Genomic DNA, 22,347 nt, shown 5'->3' with positions numbered 1-22,347 from the left:
AACTTCTAAAAAAACAATAATAGAAACAAGGATGAAATCAGTCCATAGGTGCACAAGGAGATGCACTTGAATATGAGCCCAAATTAAAACTGGGTAGACTTTTTGATTTTTATGAAACTCTACTCTGAACGTTCTGATTACAACTTGTAAAAGCGTGTCCTTTGTTTCTGATTGTCAGTGCTTTCGGACAATCTCAACTCTGCGTGGAGCATATATATTTGCCAAAAATGATTTTGGCATGAATCTGTATGTAATCGCTGCGTAAAAACTTTGCTGTTCGTTTTGGTCTCAACACCCATCACTCTTTCAAAGGAAGAGACCGTGTCTGTGCAGTTATGAGCTTTTACCTGAAGTTAAACCGAGTGTTTGTGTAAGAGTTGAAAAACAGCTTACATACAAATAAATACTCTCTATTGAAAATATTATTTTCTCAATCGTTGGGTTTAACAGACCATTAGCTGGGGACTATTTTCAGTGACAGATTAATCTACATTTGGTGCTTCAGTGGTTTTTTGTGACAGCAGGACGGTGTGTGCGGGGCTAGGCCTACGTAAGCTACAATGTTTGCATTCATGCTAATGAAAGAACACCGAGGTCAACAGTGAGATATTTAACTATTTTAGGAACAACAGTGGAGCTCTGTGGGACAGAGAGAGCAGGCTTCGATACACTCACACATAATATTTGCTTGTTTTGGTCTGACATTAGCTTTAATATCCACACAAACAGACTTACTTCTCTTACCTCCGCTGTTCGCACTGGTGTGGTGCATTTAAACAAATGAAATCTGTGTTGAAGTTACTGAAAAAAACTCACATTACAAATATTTTTTAATGTCGATTCTTGTTTATGCTTTGACGGCAGATATGTTGAGTAGCTACTTACCTAGCTATTCAGCAAATAAAAGGAGCAGTTTTTGAAATTAGTCCCTTCGTGTGTTTCAGTGATGCATTCACCTTTTTGCTTTAGCGTTGCAGACTTCCATCATCGCTGCCCTGAAGTTTTGTCTAAAAGCCATTTATCAGTATAACACTGACAGCACAGTGCTGAAATAATTGAATGTGTATCGAGTCGTTTAAATCAGCGGTGCTGCTTTCCTAAACGTCGGTGCTGACGCTGTGGGTGACTACTTCCTTCATGGTGACCTGGCGGATGAGGTTCAGCTTCTGGTAGAAGCTGGCCAAATCCATGGGCAACTCCATGTCCTGCTGCTGCACAGTCCTGTAGCTGATCCTGCGACCGCCATTGCACAGCCTCTCTGGGTGCTGCAAGTAGAAGGGCAGTGAGCAGCGGGCACAGGAAGGGCAGAAGGCGTGCGAGCGATAGCACCTGCGTGGCGGCGGAGGCGGAGGTGAGTAGCTGACGGGGCCGTTGGCTTCAGTGAGGAAAGTGGGAGGGTACGTCTCGGGCTCGTCACTGTATTGTTCTGGCGTCGGAGGTGTAGGAGGAGCCGACAGAGCCAGTGGGCGAGACGGCGACATGGTGGCGAGCTCAGGTTCCTCCTCTTCCCCCTTCTCAGACTCCTCCCTCTTACAGCAGTAATACTGGACCAGGTGAGAGTCAGACATTTAAAAAGACAAACGATAAACCAAAGGAGAAAAGAATGAGCTCTTTCAAAACAAATGTTTCAACCAATCGGATCAGTGTTTACTATGAGTATGAACCACAGTAAATATAGAGCGTGAAAAAACAAGCTGGTTTGTGTAACTTTGAAAGATAGCGAGCGAGTGCAGTGAGCTAGTTGGCATGTCTTTGTCTGAGTCTTAACATTTTCATGAAAGCAGTGAACCGTCTATCTATGACCACCTACTGGTAACATGGAAGAAATCAGATGTAAACAGAATCACAAAGATGAAGAACAAACTGCCACCTGAGGAGCTTTCAAAGCTAGCAAGTACACTGTTAGCCTTTGCAGTAATTTCCATAGCTTAGTACTGCAAAATCAACAGTAAAAAACTCTAAAGGATGTTAGCAGTTTAGTACTGTAATTTGCATGTAATTGTGGGAAAATTCCATGAGATTACATTATTTTTACGGTAACTCACCGTACTCATGGAAACAGCTGTAAATACAGCAAATGTAACAACTGGTGATGTTACTGAGATTATACTATTACACCATCCGGTTTTCTGTTGTTTTCTACTGTAGATCTAAAAGTAATTACTTAAATCCTCATTCAGAGTGTATTACCATAAAATGTGATTCACTGTGAAAGTAGTATAACATATAAACTACAGCATAATTTTTAACTTAAGGAGTAAGTTGCAGCCACACTAAAATTTAATTCCTTGAACTGAATGGAACCTCATATATTAATAAATGTATTTGTTAAGTCAAACAATGTGAAACATTAGTAATACTATTAATTAATAGTATACTTGTAAGGTTAGTATTGTGATAGAGTCGCGTATATTTTAATTATACTCTTGTAGACATTATGACATTATGCTAGTACAATTATGGTGAACAAAAGTACATCTAAAAGTTAATTTCTAGAATACTGTTATGTACTAAAACGGGGGCCAATATAGTCCCAAGAAGCATTATTAGTATACGTACTAGGTAAGGTATACTTGGGAAATATAATTGAAGTATACTTATTTTTGTATGGCCAGCAACAAATACTAATGGCTACATTTAGAGTAATGTTTAAAAATGACTTAATTTAGCAGGGTGTTCCTTTTTCTCTTCTTATTCTTTCTGGACCTTCATTTGTTGTTTGTATAAGGTGGTACTTTTTAAGACACCTCTGCCTAACTACAGTGAACTAACCTAATAATATGCTCTGCACATTATCACAGTTTAGCGCGTTGGGTTGTGTTTTTAAATCAATTGTTACGTTTTCAAAGCTTTTTAATGCGACAGGTGCGATAGCCGACACCACACCTTCACCTGACGTACAACGTGACGTATGACGCACATGTAGCCCAGATGGAAAAAACACATTTACACCAATGATAAAGAAAGAGAGTGTTTATTCTCTTTATTTGAACTGTCCACATCAACAGAACGTCATATTTCCTATGACCATTGAATGCACCTCTCAGTTCACCCCACGTGACGGCACCTAGCTCAGCGACCAATCAGAGCCTACGCAGGCCGCACTGACCCTGTCAGCCAGGAAGTGAGGTGAAGGTGCATGGTGCTCCCGGGTTTTTCTCATCTCAGCTAGAGGAGTGGAGGCATCTGCTACTGAAACTGAGAAATCCACGGACGAAAGAGAGGAAAAACTAAGAATTGAGAGGAAGGAAAGCCAGCATACTTACCTGCTGGATGTCCGGAGTCGAGTGGCTGGATGAAGGAGAGAAGCAACGTCGGTAAGACGAGTGTTATTCCGAAGGAAAAAAACTTGTAGAGACTTACCGTCGTGATCACGCTAATGCTAGCTCGGTCTCTCACAGGCTAACCACTCACCTTTCATCCGGAGAGCTGCTGCAATTTCAACACCAGCGTGTGTTAGGCTTTTGTGAAACAGAGCAACGGTGAGCAACATGTTCTTAGCCGCTCTAAAGCTAATTGTTGTCAGTTCACTGTGAGTTTAAAGTAACATGGAGGGTAATTTTTAGTGCATTTCTCTCTCACAAATAGGCCTTTAGTGTGGAGAAATTAAGCACACTGCTTTAATGCCTCTGAACTGAACTCACATGTGTATTTTATTGCTTATTTGCACATAGTTCTGAATTGTTATGGTGTATTGTATTTTGAATGTCAATGGTTACTTACCATAAGTATTGTTTAATTAATGTTTACATGAATAGAGAAATATTTGAGCAACTTAGATGTTTAGTTCTCATATTTGATATACTTGAAAATTGAATGTTGTACAACAGAACTGTGAGATTTGATAAGATTTAAGATGTTGATGCAATGAATACGAGGTTGATGCAATATTTTGATTTTACATTTTAACCTTAAACAATGCATCTGAAAGAAAGTCTGATTAGAATGTACATTTTATGACCTGGGTTATAGGTCAGGTTTTTGGAGAGGACAGAAAAGTCTGAGGACCAGGACAAAATTCGGTCGTGATAGATGGCGAGCCAACCACTTTGAGGACGATCTACCCCAAAGAAGATACACACCCACACACTCATACATTTCAATTACACTCACAGGACCTTTGAAGTTGGCTATTGCCAACTTAACTCTAAATTCTTAAAGGGCCCCAACGAGTACTTTCATTTTCTTTAAGTGTGCACACTGTTTGTTTTGTTTTGTACTTTTCCTGTACAGATTGGACACTGTTTTTTATATCTTGTAGCAATACAAGAGTGGCTACTCAAACGTTGACATTGTGTCCAGGTCATTATTGCTGCTCAATACTTTGGCTCCATACTGAATTTGGCATCTTCTGATACTGGCTAGGGCCTCATTACGAGCCCAAGTAGTTATTGTGCTGTAATTCACCTTTATACCTTAAAGTTGGTTACAGAAGTGGCGAGCCAGCCAGGAGCCATTTGATTTGAGCATCAATATTGAGGCAATGATCAGTATGGATTTCATACAAAAGTCTGGTGTCAAAATACCTAATGCAGTTGTTGTCACTGGGATAACACGGGTATCTGAAAAAGATGAACAGGTTATTGACTTCCTGAAACAGTATGGTAAAATCGCAAGAGTCCTTTTTGTTGATGATTCACTGTCCGACTTCTACCAAAACCTGATCGTTGAATACTCTAGCAGTTCAGCCTTAGAAGGTTTAGAACCTCGCTTACCATACACGTGCACAGCACAAGCTGACCCCAGCATTGTCTATGAAATTAGAACACTCAGTAGCATGTACACTACCAAGGTTGGGAGTAATGTTACAAAGACCTACTTAGCTGAACTCAAGGACCTAGCCAAGCTGAGTGGCAAAGACTACGGTGAGGTGCTGAAGGAGATGATGTGTCAGATTGGGGAGGATGTTGAAGCCATGCGACCTACCACTGAAGAACCTTCCCCCACGTATGCCGAGCCTACTGTCGTATCTCCGCCCGCTCCTAAAGAGCAACAGTGTCACACCTCACATTCAGATGTCACACCAAGTGATATTGGTGCCACTGATCATGTTCCCCTCACTAATGGAAGGAGAGCAGCGTCCCTTTCAGTGAGTGACTTGAACCCACCTGACATTCAGAAGGTCGTGGTAGAGCATATCGATTTAAGGCAAGATGTTGTCCCACACATCCAGTCCCAGGTGAGACTCCGTTCCTTCTCTGGTAAGGTTCCCAGACCTAACAATGAAACTGATTATGACACGTGGCGCACACAGATTGAACTGCTCCAAAATGATCCCAGCATGTCCCCCCTGCAAATATCCAGAAAAATCCATGAGAGCCTGCTCCCACCAGCAGCTGATATAGTTAAGAGTTTACGGCCTGAGTCACCACCTGCGACTTATTTGCAGCTTCTAGATTCAGCCTTTGGCACTGTAGAAGATGGCGAGGAACTTTTCGCTCAATTCCTCAACACCCTTCAAGATCCAGGTGAGAAATCATCCACTTACCTTCACCGGCTACAGCTAGCATTAAACAGAGCCACGAAGAGGGGGGGAGTCGCATGTGAAGAAGTGGACAAACATCTCCTTAAACAGTTCTGCAGGGGATGTTGGGACAACGACCTAATCAGCACCCTGCAACTTGAACAAAAGAAGAGCAGCCCACCCCAATTCTCAGACCTCTTGTTAATGATTCGCTCTGAGGAAGATCGACAGCAAGCAAAAACTAGTCGCATGAGAAAACACATTGGCACCACAAAGCAGAGAACTCAGTTACAGTCCCAGGGTGCACGTGTTTGTGAACCAGAGGAGAAACATGAGAGTAGCATCGCTGCTATTGAGGATCTGAGAAAGCAGGTAGCGAGTCTGCAAAGTCAATTAATTACATTCATGTCACAGAAAAACCAAAGTTTGCTAACAGCAAGGGATCTGCAGGGAAGCCGCTGAGTAAGATGTCAAAGCCACATGATGTAGATGGACGTATGCAAAGACAGACTTCAAAGAGGCAAACAGGCCGACCCAAGCCCTGGTATTGTTTCAACTGCGGTGAAGATGGGCACATCGCTCCATGCTGTGTTGACCCTGCTAACCCTAACCTAGTGGCAGAGAAAAAGAAGCAGTTGGAGGCAAAACAGCGTCAGTGGGAAGCGCAAGATGGTTCAGACTCAGCTTTAAACGACTAACAGTTCCTGTTGTGGGACAAACAGGAGCTGAGGAGAGTCAACAACGTCCCTCAGACGTAAACAATGGCGACAAAATCACAGCTGAGGTTAACAAAGTAAGTAGCCCAGCAAAGAATGTCAAAGCACAAGCATGTTCTGGCTTAAAACATTCCGAGCAGAAACAATTTTTCCAACTCCCTAAACAGTTGATTGGCACCAAGAGTACAGCTCAAGTGACTGTGAGAGGTGAAGAAGTCAACTGCCTTCTTGACTCAGGTTCCCAAGTTACCACTGTTCCTGAGTCATTTTACAAGCAGCACCTTTCAGAGCAGAAGATCAAGCCACTACATGACCTCTTAGAAGTGGAAGGTGCTAATGGCCAGCTGGTGCCTTACTTTGGCTATATAGAAATGACCATAACTTTTCCAAAGGACTTTATAGGTGTTCCAGTAGATGTGAACACACTTGCTTTAATCGTCCCTGACACTTCACAATCCCTCATGCTCATAGGCACAAACACCCTAGATGTACTGTTCGACATTTACTCAGAGACTGACTTAGCCGATCGTCAATCCCTTCCACATGGCTACAAAGTAGTCTTCAAAATCATTGAGTTGAGACGAAAGCAGACAAGTGACAACCATCAGGGTGTAGTGAAGCTGCAAGGCAAGGTGCCTCAACTCATTCCAGCTGGTTCAACTGTAGTGGTGGAGGGAGTCGCCTTTGGCAGGGGCCTTCAGGATGAAAAATCAGTTATCGTTGAGTACCCGTCATCGTCCCCCTTGCCCGGTGGCCTGTTACTTAAAGCCGGTCTGGTTGACTTCCCCCAGCGGTGGCCCCACAAGTTGCCAGTTGTTATAAGCAATGAGTCTGACCACGACATTGTCATCCCTGCCAAGTGCACTATTGCAGAGGTTAGTGCTTATCAGACCATCCTATTAAAGGAGCACAACAAGACCAAACAGTCAGAACCATCCCAGAGAACTCCAGAGACTCCGTCATCCCAAGAGCCCACCATAACTTTCAATTTTGGTGACTCCCCAGTTCCACTGGAATGGAAACAGCGCATCACTCAGCAGCTCAGCAGCATGCCTGAGGTGTTTGCACAGCATGACCTGGACTTTGGCCGGACGGACCAGGTGCGACATCATATAAAACTTTCAGATGACACGCCTTTCAAACTACGTGCCCGGCCAATCCACCCACGGGACATTGAGGCCGTCCGAAGCACATTCAGGAACCCTTGATGCAGGAGTTATCAGAGAGTCAGAGTCCCCATTTGCGTCACCCATAGTGGTTGTCCGGAAAAGAACGGCCAAGTCCGGTTGTGCATTGATTATAGGCGTCTAAACCTCCAGACTATAAAAGATGCGTACAGCCTTCGAAGCTAGAGGACACATTCTCAGCCCTCAATGGTTCTCAGTGGTTCTCTGTTCTTGATCTAAAATCAGGGTACTACCAGATCGAGGTCGAAGAAGCAGACAAACCGAAGACGGCCTTTGTGTGCCCTCTCGGCTTCTGGGAGTTCAACAGAATGCCTCAGGGTGTGACGAACGCCCCCAGCACATTCCAGAGGTTAATGGAGCGGTGCATGGGGATATGCATTTGAAGGATGCGTTGGTCTTTCTTGATGACGTGATAGTATTCTCCCGAACCCTTGAGGAACACGAAGAAAGACTCATGAAAGTGCTCACTGCCTGAAAGAGTTTGGGTTAAAGCTGTCACCAGAGAAATGCGTCTTCTTCCAGACTTCAGTCCGTTATCTGGGACATGTGGTCTCCAGAAATGGTGTTCAGACTGACCCTGAGAAGATTTCGGCTCTTAAGACATGGCCTGTCCCCAGACTCTGCGAGAGTTAAAGTCGCTTGGTTTTGCTGGGTACTATAGAAGGTTCGTTAAGGGTATTCCAGCATTGTGAAACCTCTCCACAACTTAACCTCGGGTACCCACCTAGCCACAAGAAATCAAAAGCAAACACAAGACAAATTGCACATCAGTACCATGACCCAAAAGAGCCCTTCGAGGTCGCTGGACGCCAGCTTGCCAGCAAGCCTTCGAGTCAGTCATCAAAAGTCTCACCAATTCAGCCCCTGTATTTGCCTTTGCTGACCCTCAGAAGCCCTATATATTGCACACCGATGCCAGTACCACCGGGCTCGGTGCTGTGTTGTATCAGGAGCAAGAGGGCCAACTTAGAGTCATAGGCTATGCAAGTAGAGGGCTGTCACGGAGCGAAAATCGCTATCCAGCGCACAAGTTGGAGTTTCTGGCGCTCAAGTGGTCAGTCACAGAAAAGTTCAGCGACTATCTCTCACGGCAACCACTTCACCGTTGTAACGGATAGTAATCCGCTGACTTACATTCTGACTTCAGCAAAACTTGACGCAACTAGCTATAGGTGGCTAGCAGCACTGTCCACATTCTCTTTCAAACTCCTCTATCGTCCAGGAAACAGAATGGAGATGCGGATGGATTATCACGCAGACCACACGGAGGGCTAGCGGACGATCTGAAATCACAAAAAGAGAGAGAACGATACAACAGTTCACTCAAGATCACCTTTGTGATCCAGACAACGTCAATGCCAGTAAATCAGTCTGTGGTGAAAGCAATCTGTGAGAGGCAGTTCACCTACAGCGTCAGTCCTGACGATGAGAGAGAGGCAGATGCAGATTGTGTTGCCTTGGTGGAGGTTCTTGCTATGTCTCCTAGCGCTGTACCTGATAGCTATGGGCAGGAGGAACAGTTTGGAGGTCTGCCAACCGTTCCCCATCTAACTGAGGCAGAGCTGGCAGACGAGCAAAGAGCCGATCAGTGTATAAAGCATGTTATCTCCCAGATCGAACATGGGGACACACCACCTCCAACCGCATGCACACAGCTCCCTGAACTTCCACCTCCTCCGGGGAGCTTAACCGCCTTGAGCTCCGCAACAATGTCTTGTACAGGCGACGCCAAGAGGGGTCCCAGACGACCTACCAGCTTGTACTTCCGGCTGAGCTTCGCAACACAGTCCTCACCAGCCTGCATGACCATATGGGTCACATGGGAGTCGACCGTACACTGGACCTTGCAAGGGCCAGATTCTATTGGCCAAGGATGGCCCTGGACGTGGAAAGGAAAGTGAGGACATGTGGCAGATGCGTGCGGAGGAAGGCACGACCGAAAGAGCGCCCCTTGGTCAACATTAACACGACACGACCTCTTGAACTCTTGTGCATGGACTTCTTGTCCCTGGAAGCTGACAAGAGTGGAACCAAGGATATATTGGTGATCACAGACCACTTCACTAAATTTGCGGTTGCTATCCCACACCTAATCAAAAGGCCCGCACAGTAGCAAAGTGTCTGTGGAGAACTTTATGGTACACTATGGCATCCCAGAAAAGTTGCATAGTGACCAGGGTCCAGATTTCGAGTCCCGCACAATCAAGGAACTCTGTCAGGTGGCTGGTATCCACAAGGTGAGGACAACCCCATACCATCCTAGGGGCAATCCTGTGGAACGATTTAATCGTACCTTGCTTGACATGTTGGGCACTCTCCGTGATCAAGATAAGTCCTGTTGGCGTGACCATGTAAGACCCCTGGTCCACGCTTATAACTGCACCAGGAATGAAGTGACTGGTTTCACCCGCATTTAACTGATGTTCGGACGCCAACCTCGGTTGCCAGTTGACCTTGCATTCAACCTGCCAGTACAAGAGGAACGACACTCATCTCACTCTGAATATGTGCAAAAACTCAAATCACGTCTCAAAGAAAGCTACAAGTTAGCTATGGACAAGGCTGCAAAGATAGCTCACAAGAACAAAATGAGGTTTGACAGACATGTAACTGCCTCAGACTTAGAAGCTGGAGATCGGGTATTGGTCAGGAATGTCCGCATCCGGGGGAAACATAAGATTTCAGACAAGTGGGAACACACTGTGCATGTAGTGGTGAGTAGAGCAGGCAACCTCCCAGTATATACAGTGAAGCCTGAAAACAAAGATGGTCCCCTAAGGACACTACACCGGGATCTGTTGCTACCATGTGGCTACCTACCTGTGGAGGAAAGCAGTGAGCATGTACAGAAGCCAGTGTCACGCAGGCCAAGAACCCGTGCAAATCCAGCGCTAGAGGAAGAGAACTCCTCGGATGAAGATGATGATCTGCTCATTCCTGTTTGGTTCAGTCCCCCTGTCCACACGGTGAGTGAGAGACCTCTAAATGTTGCTGATGTTGACAACCCACCTGATTTTGACAGCCAATCTGATTTTGGCAACATGCCTGATATGCCTAACAGTACTACAGCTAATACTGAGTACTTATCTACCAATGGAGTCACACCAACCGAACAAGTGGATGAAACAACCTTGATTGAAAATGACTCACCCATTGATGATCCAGACGTCCAAGAAGAGCAACTTCCAGTTGAGGAGGCTGGCACCAGAGGTGCGAATCCTGAGGAGAGAATGGAGGAAGCAGTCCAAATGGATACAGGGGAAACCACACATACAAATGATTTTGTCAGGAGATCTGAGAGAAACCGTCGCCCGCCACGACGGCTGGACTATACGGAGCTAGGCAATCCCCTGATCACAGCGGCAAAATCATTCTTGCAAGGCCTGTCTTCAGCTTGGGGAGATGTCATCAGTGATGGTGAAGAATTGGTTCCACCCCCTTCCTTGACCCCTCGAATAATCATCATCTAACTGTCTACCATGCACAGGGACGTGCATGAGTTCAGGAGGGGAGGGTGTAGCCCAGATGGAAAAAACACATTTACACCAATGATAAAGAAAGAGAGTGTTTATTCTCTTTATTTGAACTGTCCACATCAACAGAACGTCATATTTCCTATGACCATTGAATGCACCTCTCAGTTCACCCCACGTGACGGCACCTAGCTCAGCGACCAATCAGAGCCTCGCGGGCCGCACTGACCCTGTCAGCCAGGAAGTGAGGTGAAGGTGCATGGTGCTCCCGGTTTTTCTCATCTCAGCTAGAGGAGTGGAGGCATCTGCTACTGAAACTGAGAAATCCACGGACGAAAGAGAGGAAAAACTAAGAATTGAGAGGAAGGAAAGCCAGCATACTTACCTGCTGGATGTCCGGAGTCGAGTGGCTGGATGAAGGAGAGAAGCAACGTCGGTAAGACGAGTGTTATTCGAAGGAAAAAACTTGTAGAGACTTACCGTCGTGATCACGCTAATGCTAGCTCGGTCTCTCACAGGCTAACCACTCACCTTTCATCCGGAGAGCTGCTGCAATTTCAACACCAGCGTGTGTTAGGCTTTTGTGAAACAGAGCAACGGTGAGCAACATGTTCTTAGCCGCTCTAAAGCTAATTGTTGTCAGTTCACTGTGAGTTTAAAGTAACATGGAGGGTAATTTTTAGTGCATTTCTCTCTCACAAATAGGCCTTTAGTGTGGAGAAATTAAGCACACTGCTTTAATGCCTCTGAACTGAACTCACATGTGTATTTTATTGCTTATTTGCACATAGTTCTGAATTGTTATGGTGTATTGTATTTTGAATGTCAATGGTTACTTACCATAAGTATTGTTTAATTAATGTTTACATGAATAGAGAAATATTTGAGCAACTTAGATGTTTAGTTCTCATATTTGATATACTTGAAAATTGAATGTTGTACAACAGAACTGTGAGATTTGATAAGATTTAAGATGTTGATGCAATGAATACGAGGTTGATGCAATATTTTGATTTTACATTTTAACCTTAAACAATGCATCTGAAAGAAAGTCTGATTAGAATGTACATTTTATGACCTGGGTTATAGGTCAGGTTTTTTGGAGAGGACAGAAAAGTCTGAGGACCAGGACAAAATTCCGGTCGTGATAGATGGCGAGCCAACCACTTTGAGGACGATCTACCCCAAAGAAGATACACACCCACACACTCATACATTTCAATTACACTCACAAGGACCTTTGAAGTTGGCTATTGCCAACTTAACTCTAAATTCTTAAAGGGCCCCAACGAGTACTTTCATTTTCTTTAAGTGTGCACACTGTTTGTTTTGTTTTGTACTTTTTCCTGTACAGATTGGACACTGTTTTTTTATATCTTGTAGCAATACAAGAGTGGCTACTCAAACGTTGACATTGTGTCCAGGTCATTATTGCTGCTCAATACTTTGGCTCCATACGAATTTGGCATCTTCTGATACTGGCTAGGGCCTCATTACGAGCCCAAGTAGTTATTGTGCTGTAATTCACCTTTATACCTTAAAGTTGGTTACACACACGTCGGGTATTCACTTTCAAAACAACAATGGGGATAGAAAATATTGCTCGAGTGGTTAATGCTCCTTTCGCTGGTTGCCAACCACCATTAAATAACAACAAGAAGAAAATATTGATCTGCTTCTCTTAGTTTTGCACGCTTTAGCCGCAATTCACACTCAAACAAAGCTGCAAAGCAGGAGAACAACATGACCATCAACTATTCTGTGCCACAGATCCAGTTCGCTGCAGCACAGAGTGATGATGAGACCGTTAACATGTGCAACTTAGAAGTAGTCAGAGGTAACTGGATGTTCAATCGGGTTAAATGCAAGGTTGATTGGATTATATCTGAAGATCGTATGCTATTCGTGATAACTCTGCTAGACTCCAAATTGCTCGTCCATGCGGGAGTATCCCAAAATTAAATGAAACCACTTAACACTTTTTCCCTAAAACGGACTGACATGGGACACATTAAAGTTGGATCGAACCAGCTAATCAGTCTGAAGGTAAGTGTTTTTCACTTATTCGAGAGAAGTCCGAAATGCGTTCTTATTACTGTTTGTTTTGACTTTTAAGCTACCCTACCAGGATATTTTCATTCAAATGCTAAGACAAAATGTCAATAGCTATGAATGTGGAGACTCAAAAGACTAGTTAGGTAATAGTTGCCGATGGATTTATGAGACTTGATAGAAACTTGGACGCTTTTGCAACAGGTGAATCGGTGAACTACCGAGGTTGCGCCCAAATGCTTAAAGCTGTTAGCTGGTCAGTGTTTTCAGGTGTGCTTGTACTACCTGTGCGGTGCGGAGTGCTGACTAAGTCATGTTAAACCCATTAAAGCGTCGAGCTCAAATATCTTTTCGTTTTGTGCACTGCTCTCTTGTCGGCACACATTTTCTGTTTATTGAAGCCTTTTGTGAATAATTTTGATCATGTAAAACTGGGAATTGGTCCCTATTGACAATACTCTTATTTTTTGCATTGCATATGTCATTCAGGAAAGGTAATTGGTCACTGAACTTTTGCAACTGTGTATTTCTAAATTTTGTGGCTTCAGTGCACGCAAATTTATATTGTTCAGTTTGCATGTTAAAAAAGCCTGCCAAGCACCCCAAGGCTGATTATGCTTGGTAAGAAGTCATTTATGAAATAGAGCTGATTAGACCATATTAAAATTTCTGTTTGGCACAGGAGCTTTTCGTGGACACAGGTATCCAGTCTCTGTTTTGTTAGCTCAAATTTCTGTAATTTTCTTTATAAACCAAGGTTGTTGGACATGTGTCTCAGTGAATCCAGCAAAGTAACAATATCAAATTTCACATTACATATTACTGATCAACATAGTAATCTAGCTACACCAACAGCAAAAATACTGAAGTCAATACTGTAAAGTTTAACAGCAGAACAAACTATAAACTCCAAAATAACCATACAGTTGATTCATCTCCGGTAATTTAATTGGGCTGACTCTTTGTTAGGTGTGTTTAATGGGCAGAATAATTCCCAATTATGTACAATTATAATATGTTAAAACGGACTTATGTACATAAGGCCATTAATAATTAACTGTACATAGCTATTTGCTTTATGACTATCTAGACAGTGTGAAGAAGTGAAGTATTGAAATTATTTTATGTTGCATAATGACAACATGTTGCCCCTATACATTTAAGGACAAAAGTTCAATGACCGCCACCTGCTGGATGGTGAGTGCAGAGGGGCGTGTAATTGTTGAGCTGGACAAAGAGAACATCTTTGCTGATGCAATGTCAGTCTTCTTTGGTTCATTCTATGTATTGAACCTGGAATACCAGGAGTCAGCGTGTGCAAGGTTTTTGTAAGGATAAACCCTGAAGAGGGAACAAAATGTACCTCCAAGGTTGGGACAAGCAGAAAGACTGGGACCACTGTGAAGCGAAAAGGTTGTTCACATTAACCCTCATGTCACAACTTTCCTCCAGTGGCTTACTGAATTTGAGTGGAGAACTTCAAATTAGGTAACTGTTTTTGCCATTTTTAGTGAATTTCTTGTATAATTTAAGTGACCAATGTGTTGTTACCTGTGTCTCCACAGATGATCCATGGCCCATGCTTTCTGGACATTTACACAAGATGAGCAACAATGAAGACAAGCTCTCTTGCCATCTTGCAAGACGCTGTCTCTGTCCAACAGGTTTTTTGAGTGCAACAGTGTTGATTTTTTTTTCCTTCTTTTACCCGTTTGTTAAAAATTATTGCAGCTACTTACACTTTAATTGTCACATGTATTGGCTCACCCTACAAATCAATGAACTCAGTCCACAAAGCAAGGTCAGGGTTCAGTGCAGGTCAGTCAAGTTCCTTCACACCACACACGCTCATCCATGTCCTTGTGGACCCTGCTTTGTGCATTGATTTGGTGGTGTGAGCCAGTATTTTGGACAAAGTGTATATAAAGGCAGAAGTGTGGGGCTTGATATTATATTCATTACAATTCAGTTTATTTGTATGGTGCCAACAAAATGAATGCCAAGGCACTTCACATTGTAGGTTTAAGACCCTACAAAATATAACTAAGAAAACCCAACACTTGAGCATATGTTGTCTGCCATGATATGGATATGACATAATATCGTTATTGTTTGTACAACCATCTGAGAAAATAATGGATTACATGGTTTAGTAAAAACAAGTGCTTCCTCAATCAAAATATGTTTTCAGTTCTTTTCAGTTTTTGATTTTGGAAATGTGTATTTCTGCAGAGGAAAATCAGAACTGAAATAAAAGTGGTGTAAAGCACATGAATTATATTTTGTGTGTGTGTGTCTATCTATCCATCCATCCATCCAGTTTTTTTGGAACCCTCCAGTCTCTTACAGTATGTTACTGTTAACTGAAATTACGGTAAATTACGACCTGTTAAACAGTAAATGACCGCCTGTTGGGAACGGTATCCTCTAGCAGAGATGAATATTTTTGGTACTGATGATGCGTGATAACGGTAAGTTACTGGTTAATATATTGCAGTTTATTACCTTGCAGCGGGCTTACAGTGACATACCGTGAATAAACGGTAGTATACCAATTTCTTAATCACAGTATGATGTTACTTTGTTGACGTAATTTACGACATAACGACATAACGGTATCTCACTGGCGACAGTGACGCCAGTGAGATACCGTAAAAAAAGCTACGGTGCGTTACCATAATTTGTCCAAGAGTATTATACCACACCAGCAAAAACGGTATCATCCTGCAGAACGGTAAGCTACCGTAACACGGCGTCACGGTATGACGCTGGCAACAGTGACGCCAGTATGTTACCGTAAAGTGGCGATGAAAAGTCTAACAGTGTAGCTAGCATATACTTGACGTTTCTGTGAGAGTGTGTGCATGAAAGGCACTTGCAGACCATCACTTTCAAACGATATTTGGCAGGTGATTACAAAAAGCATCCATCACTCCTAAAACTACAGTTGCAACCTTACATGCTAATTGCTAGGACTCACTCAGGAAGAAAACATGTGGATGTGAGTTTCTGAAAGTCTCAGAAAAAGTCCCATTAGGTTTTAAAGGTCTTACAGTTGAGGTTTATTTCAACATGGGTTATTTGTTATTAGTGTGTATGCTCTGTCTCGGCAGGTTGTGTTGCACTATTTGGATGTCAGCTGTAGATTTCTAAAAAAAAGCAAAGATTGTTACACAAATCCAGTAAACACAGAAATGTTCCACTTGGACTACTTTGATAATTAGGAAAACTGTCTGGGGCAACAAATTACTCCCAGCTTTTTGCACTGCACACATCCATTTGTTTACATGTGTGAACATTCGTCAAGTTTCTTGTTTTCATGAATACGGTGCTGAGGTGCATTTTGCATTCTGTTAAACCTTAGATGTGCAATGAACAGGGAGACAATCATACCTGCAACCTACATAAACACAGCACAGCGACGATCGTCAGTAAGATGACTGTAGCCAAAATTCCTCCTGCGATGACCACTGTCCCGGCTGACATTCGAAATCCTCTCCATCAACACCCTGCAATCAAAGCATTGAGTCAGAGTTTATTTTTTGGTTAGAGTAGTTTAAAGGACTTCACACATGACTCAGAAACTAATAATTATTCATCCAGCCATTTTTGGCAGTTTATCTGGGTTTGGGGCGCAAACCCAGATCAGCGATCAAACCTGGTTAAATGGTCAAACACGGAAGCAACATACGTATGATTGCTTTGAAGGAAACTCAATTAAAATCCAGATTGAAAGAAGGTCTTAAGTTTGGAATTATTTTAAACATTTCTAAGAAGAGAAGGCAAAAGGGAGAAGGAGACCACAGAGGGAATATTAGCAGTGTTTTCCTGACTCACACTGGGATTTGGCTGGTGACTTACCAACGTAAGGACAATTAGTCAGCACAAAAGCAATGAGTCTGCAATGAGTCTTTGTTATGTTATTTGACAGAAATCTGTGGATTTTTTCAATTCTCGGTAAATAAGAATGTTTATTATGCTCAAGTAACTGAAACTCATTAAAATAACTCATTTAAAAACCTAAACTTATTACAATGCTGGCAGTTTCCCTTTGGCTTTGCCCAAAAGCTTTTTTGGGAGAAAGTAACGGTTTCTATGCAGGAAACGCTTATTAGAGAAGAGATTGGGTTGGAAATGGAGCAAGAGAAGGAAGACGAGAGAGAGGCACAGGTCAGCCAGGAGGTGCAAAAGAACAGATGGAAAGAAAATAATGAGAGGAGGGGAAAGAAGCAGGGTGAAGGAGACACAAAGATGGAGAAGGTCAGAGAAAAAGAAGGTAATGAGGAAAATCATGTTATGGGGGAGAGAGCATAGTGACAGGGAAGGAAAATTAAAAGAGATGATGATGATATATAAGGAGAAAAGGGATGCAGATGGTGGGTGGGGAGGCTGTAGGAAAGATAATGATGTTGCTGTTACATTTTTACAACTATACTTTATGGCTCTGCCGTGAAGCTCTAAAATGTTTGAACTCTTGCCAGCAGCCATTACAGAAAATACTGCTTGTTGATTCTCATACTTCATTTTTGTCAGTAATCTAATTGGTCAGAAAATGTAGTCACAGTAGGCCAAGTGCAAAGCCGGCCAACAATCCAGAGGTCCAAGGAAGAAAATGCATTTCCCACTTGATCCAGACTTTAAGGAGAGCTCAGTTAAACATAGCAAACCATAATCAAGCGTCCTCGATACATTTTTAACTGGATTTTGTAGCATTGTTCCACTGAAACAGCTCTTCTCAAAGTTTTCAATGACATTGTGAAATCATGTAAGAAATATTGTCAAGTTGAGTGGACGTTTATTCATACCTTTCATCGTGTCTGGATTATTAAAGGACAATAATCAGGAGGTGTACAAATGTATAGTTTCTAATAGAAATGGTATAATTTCTCTGTGTTCAGATCAAGTTTGGTCAGCTGGGCTCAGAGCTTCACAGACACTTTGTGAAGGTTGAAAAAATCGAAACAAGCCTCACTTGTCAGTATTTTAAAGGCTAACTGTCCATTAAACATTTGGCGCCTGTTACTTGATGGCATTCAGCTAAATGCACTTAAAACAACCTGAGAATTAAACAATAAAGCAGTCATTAGCGCACAAACATGCACTAAACTGTTTTCAGTTTAGAAATTGAAAAAATGTTATATCTAATCGAGTTTGTCTCATTCAAACTACATAAGAGAAAAACAGAAACATTATGTAATTACATTGTATTATTTGCTTTTCATTCATATTTAATTAATAGATATGGTCCCAAAGCAGAATTACATGTGTATTAGTAAACTGAAAGAAAAATTAAAACACTATTGCGTCACTAGCAAATGTTCGTCAACCATTTAATGCGTCAACAGAAGGAAATCTGACGGGTTCCCCTTGGAGGCAACTGAATGGCTGCAGTCAGTCACTCTAATGTTGCATCATGACTTTAAGTTTTCTTGATGATTTACAAAATAAATCATGAATGTTGACAGACACTAAAATGCCAGCAGGCAGATGCAGACAGTAACATGAAAGGAGATGTGACTAACATAAAAATCTTAATACAATACAAATTCTCTGAAACTGCCAAGAGCTTCATCAGGGAGAAAAAACTCCCTCATTGGTGGATCCTGAACATGAGTCTTTAATCATCTTCCATCGCTCAGCAGTTTGGGTTTGTTTTCTGTTTTTTTGAGACAGAAACGTCCATATTTGGCTGATGGGGTGGAGTGATAAGTTATCTGTTAATGATAGCAACCTTTGTTACAAAGCTGCAGCCATAAGCTGTGCAGATGCAACTCACAATGTCGTGGACTGTTTATCATTCGGAAGGCAGGTGGCTCGATTCCCTGACTCCTCCAGTTCATGAGCCAAAGTATCTTTAGATAAGATATTGAAGCCCAAGTTCTCTCAGATACGTCTGTCAAGCATACAGCTTGCATCTACAGCAGGGGTCTCAAACTTCAGTCCTCAGGGCCCGGTGTCCTGAGACTTTTCCATGTGTCCCTGTTGCAACACACCTGAATAAAATTAGTAGGTCATTAGCAAGACTATGTAACTTGACTGCATGCCGAGGTGGCAACCAGTTACCCTACTCAAGTACATTTAAGCAAATGTAAGTGATTGGAAAAATGTACTTCTAAAAGTACTTTTATTGCACCGTGTTCATTCACTCATAAGCTGCTGTAACATGAATCAAATGGCTGAATTGCCACCTCAGCATGCAGTCAAGCTCTATAGAGTCTTGCTAATGACCTACTAATTGTATTCAGGTGTGTTGCAGCAGGGACACGTGGAAAAGTTTCAGGACTCCAGCCCTCGAGGACTGGAGTTTGAGACCCCTGATCTACAGCAACCTGTGTGGGCTTCCACTGTCAATCAAGGCAGCTGTACCCTTAACTCTAAGACTCACTAGTATCCAAATTGAGCATACAGTTGTTATGAATAGGATAATTATCCATAAACTCCAAATCTGTGTTTTGTACCAGGCTGAAAACATATTTCTGGTTTGAAGTTTGTCATTTTCTTTGGGAGTCTGCAGGGACTGTGCCACATTTAGAGCCAACCTGATGCAGGTTTTTGAAGAACCACAGGTTTTCGCTTCATCACCAGAGAGTGGAGGTAATCCACCTAGAAGCTACCAGATGCCATAAATGTTCTGTGGAGCTGTAAGATTGCATGATACTAGACAAACAGGAGAAACATACAAATACAACTACAGTAGCCAAAAGGTACTTTCTAGAATTAAAAATAAATGACGGCAAGGTTGAGTGCAAACTCTGGTTCAGAAAACTAGGATGTGACTAGTCTGCTTTATGATGCACAGTCTTTTTAGAGCACTTTTTGGTATGACAATATTTTAAGTAGCCAAAAGGTGAGCAGTTCCCAGTAAATAATAAATATTATTATATACTGAATATATAATAATATAATATTCATTATGTTTGAGCTACGTACATGCGAGTTTCTTCTGATAAAGGCCTGTCACAGCTACTTGCTAAACCAAAATTAAGAACTCTGTGGATCATAATTTATGGCAACCAAACACTAATGCATGAATTAAACTCTCCAAGTCTGATGAGTCTTTGTAAGAAGTGTAAACTCTCAGTTAGCCGTGCATCACAGGTCTACTTGACCACACTTTCATGCTACATGCGTTTTGTCATCGTAATCCATCTGAACTCTCAGCATCATTTTCATATGATCTGTAATAAGGCTGCAGGCTGAAGATGACAGTATGTCGGCGTGCTGTGACACGATCAAAGTCGGACACGTTTAAACTTGAAGCCACTCAGAAATTTTACACAACACACTCTGAGCTGATGAGCTCCCTCATCAGCAGGCTGAGGATCAACTCATCACTGGCTATTGCGTTGGGTTTCCATAGTGACAGTACCCTGTCACCCCTGAGGGCTGGAGAGTCATTTACACCCACACAGCCAGTCAGCATTATACACAAATGACCAAACAAAACACACACTCGCACACACACACTCAAAGGTCAACAGCCATCAGTCCACCCTTCAGTGCTTACTGAGCGCTTCAATCCAACTAAGCACAACATATCTTCTTCATTAGACTTAAAAATGAAAATAAATCTGATATGTTAATCCAGCTTTCATAAATATTTGTTGCCAGTAAATGGGTTGCAGAAGTGAAATTTTCTTAAAACAAGAAAAATATAAATATTTCAACCTAATTTTGTGCACATGTTCTAGAAAAGCACAATAACATCCTAAAACCAGACAAATTAAACCTTTTTCCTGCATTCGAAAAATAACTTCTTAATTTTAGAAAATTCTTTACACGAGTTTATTTGTAATGGAAAGGCTGATGTTTATCACCAAACTGATGTTATTACATTTCTCTTCATTGGTGATGGAGGTAAACATTGTGAAGCAGGTAAAGGAAAAACAGAAAGTTTCACTCTTATGTCAAAAATTCTTTTAAACAGATTCTTTTAGATGTTTCTTACTCTCGACTGAACGAATTAAAAAGCATAAAGCAAATTTATGGTAATAACAATTATTGTCAGTTTATCCAAAATCTGTGGCTTCTTCGTCAAAGCCGTAATTTGTTGAGTAACTGGCTTGTGTTAAAGAGGGCAGGAAGGTGGAAAGGTGCTGAAAAATGCACTAATGCAGTGCTAGTTATGTTATAAAGAGACCGTTCTATTAAACCTGGTTTTCTCCTTCAACCCTTTCTGTTAGTTTCACTCAAATTCTATCACAGTGTGTGATCCAAATGCACAAACATCATATAGAGTCTGAGTCAGAAAATTATGAAAATATACCCAGTTCTTGATTTTTTTTAACCATTTTATTAAATTACATTCAGACGATTAAAGCTTTTTTTTTTTAAACAACCTAGGAAATGTTTAGAGCTTCTTATTTGAAAAAAAGAAGAAGTAAATTTGTAGTTAAATGTATGATTTCAACTAGGAAAACAGTTCAGAGGCAAAATGAATGAATCTGATTTCTCATATTTTCATACAAAATAACAGTAGGATCATGAATCTAACATGATTTTATAAAAGTACATCTAATGACTGACTTTCTGTTTCTAGAATGTGGAGATAATCCAGTAAATACAGTGAAGTTAATGATCCAATTATTACCCAGCATTATAATAATTATTGTAGGATCTACCATATAAAGCGCCTTTGTGGGAATGCTGTTGTGATTTGGTGCTGTATAAATAATACTGAATTGAACTGAATTGAATTGAATCATTTTGCGTACGGGCTGCGGTTCAACGCAGTTCAGGTTCTCTTCATTAAACACTCTTTCATTCCGTCCATTCATCATCTGCAGATTCTTATGTTCTAAATAAAAATACAAAGTTATCCACAAATTTGGAGGAAAAAAAACTAATTAAGACCTACAATTGATTTAAAATGACTTTTTCATGCCCCCACAGTGGGAAGCGTTTTTTGGAGACCTGATAAGAGGAAGAAAATGCGTGGCTAGATGGTGTTTGACTTACTAACGCGCGTGACAGGCGATGTGCGCATTAAGTGGTAATCTTACCCATCACATTAGTATTTGGATGGTCTCATGGCGTTAACCACGGCACCTCCGCTTCAGGATGTCCCGTTTTGTGACCAGAGGTGACGGGGAAGGAAAGTCGCGTTTATGCTGGATGTTACCCAATCTGTAACTCTGTGAGTTTATCTTTATTTACATCCGCGCGCTGATGTGAGCCATGACAACCAGGAGTAGAAATTTGTGCGTCAGTGAGAGAAACAAATCTTCAAATATCTTCTGCAATTTCACAGCCTGTGTTTCACTCCAAGTTTGAGGTTTGAGACGCATATGCGTAAAAACGCAATTCTGAAAAACAATACAGCTCTTTTTCATCGAGGAGCTGTCTTCTCACACTTTCTTCTTTTACTTTTTCATGACTGGCTGTGTTGCAAGTTGGAGGTACAAAAGCGCTCATGAACTCAAAAATCCCGAAATCTGATTGGAAATATTCCCAGT

At 41.9% G+C, this 22,347-nt stretch overlaps 1 protein-coding gene and 2 long non-coding RNA genes across 4 annotated transcripts; 2 read left to right on the top strand and 1 right to left on the bottom strand.

The window, feature by feature from the left end:
• Positions 1-523: 523 nt before the first annotated feature.
• On the bottom strand, positions 524-22,022 carry LOC120443096 (protein FAM163B). Of its 2 annotated transcripts, none has more exons than XM_039620954.1 (3): positions 21,895-22,022; positions 16,286-16,401; positions 524-1,544 (listed from the first exon to the last, which is right to left on the bottom strand). In XM_039620954.1, the coding sequence occupies exons 2-3, from the start codon at positions 16,376-16,378 to the stop codon at positions 1,098-1,100; spliced, it is 540 nt and encodes a 179-aa protein (XP_039476888.1). In that variant the 5' UTR covers positions 16,379-16,401; positions 21,895-22,022; the 3' UTR covers positions 524-1,097. The 2 variants fall into 2 exon arrangements, with proteins under 2 accessions (XP_039476888.1, XP_039476889.1); XM_039620955.1 differs by having other exon boundaries at positions 16,297-16,401.
• On the top strand, positions 2,733-4,110 carry LOC120443097. Its single transcript, XR_005615131.1, has 3 exons — positions 2,733-3,317; positions 3,402-3,482; positions 3,973-4,110. It is a non-coding gene; the product is annotated as an uncharacterized LOC120443097 (long non-coding RNA).
• Positions 11,117-12,250, top strand: LOC116310278. Its single transcript, XR_005615130.1, has 3 exons — positions 11,117-11,276; positions 11,359-11,439; positions 11,930-12,250. It is a non-coding gene; the product is annotated as an uncharacterized LOC116310278 (long non-coding RNA).
• Positions 22,023-22,347: the final 325 nt, after the last annotated feature.

The sequence above is a fragment of the Oreochromis aureus genome, linkage group 12, assembly GCF_013358895.1.
Source record: "Oreochromis aureus strain Israel breed Guangdong linkage group 12, ZZ_aureus, whole genome shotgun sequence".
Taxonomy (NCBI): domain Eukaryota; kingdom Metazoa; phylum Chordata; class Actinopteri; order Cichliformes; family Cichlidae; genus Oreochromis; species Oreochromis aureus.
The sequence above is the reverse complement of the archived record's forward strand: the minus strand, read 5'-3'. Positions and strand labels throughout refer to the sequence as shown.

Coding starts and splice junctions, on each gene's coding strand:
- LOC120443096 (XM_039620954.1), bottom strand. CDS start 16,378: ATGTCAGCCGGGACAGTGGTCATCGCAGGAGGAATTTTGGCTACAGTC. Junction 1,545..16,285: donor TGTGTTTATGTAGGTTGCAG/GTATGATTGTCT, acceptor CACCTGGTCCAG/TATTACTGCTGTAAGAGGGA.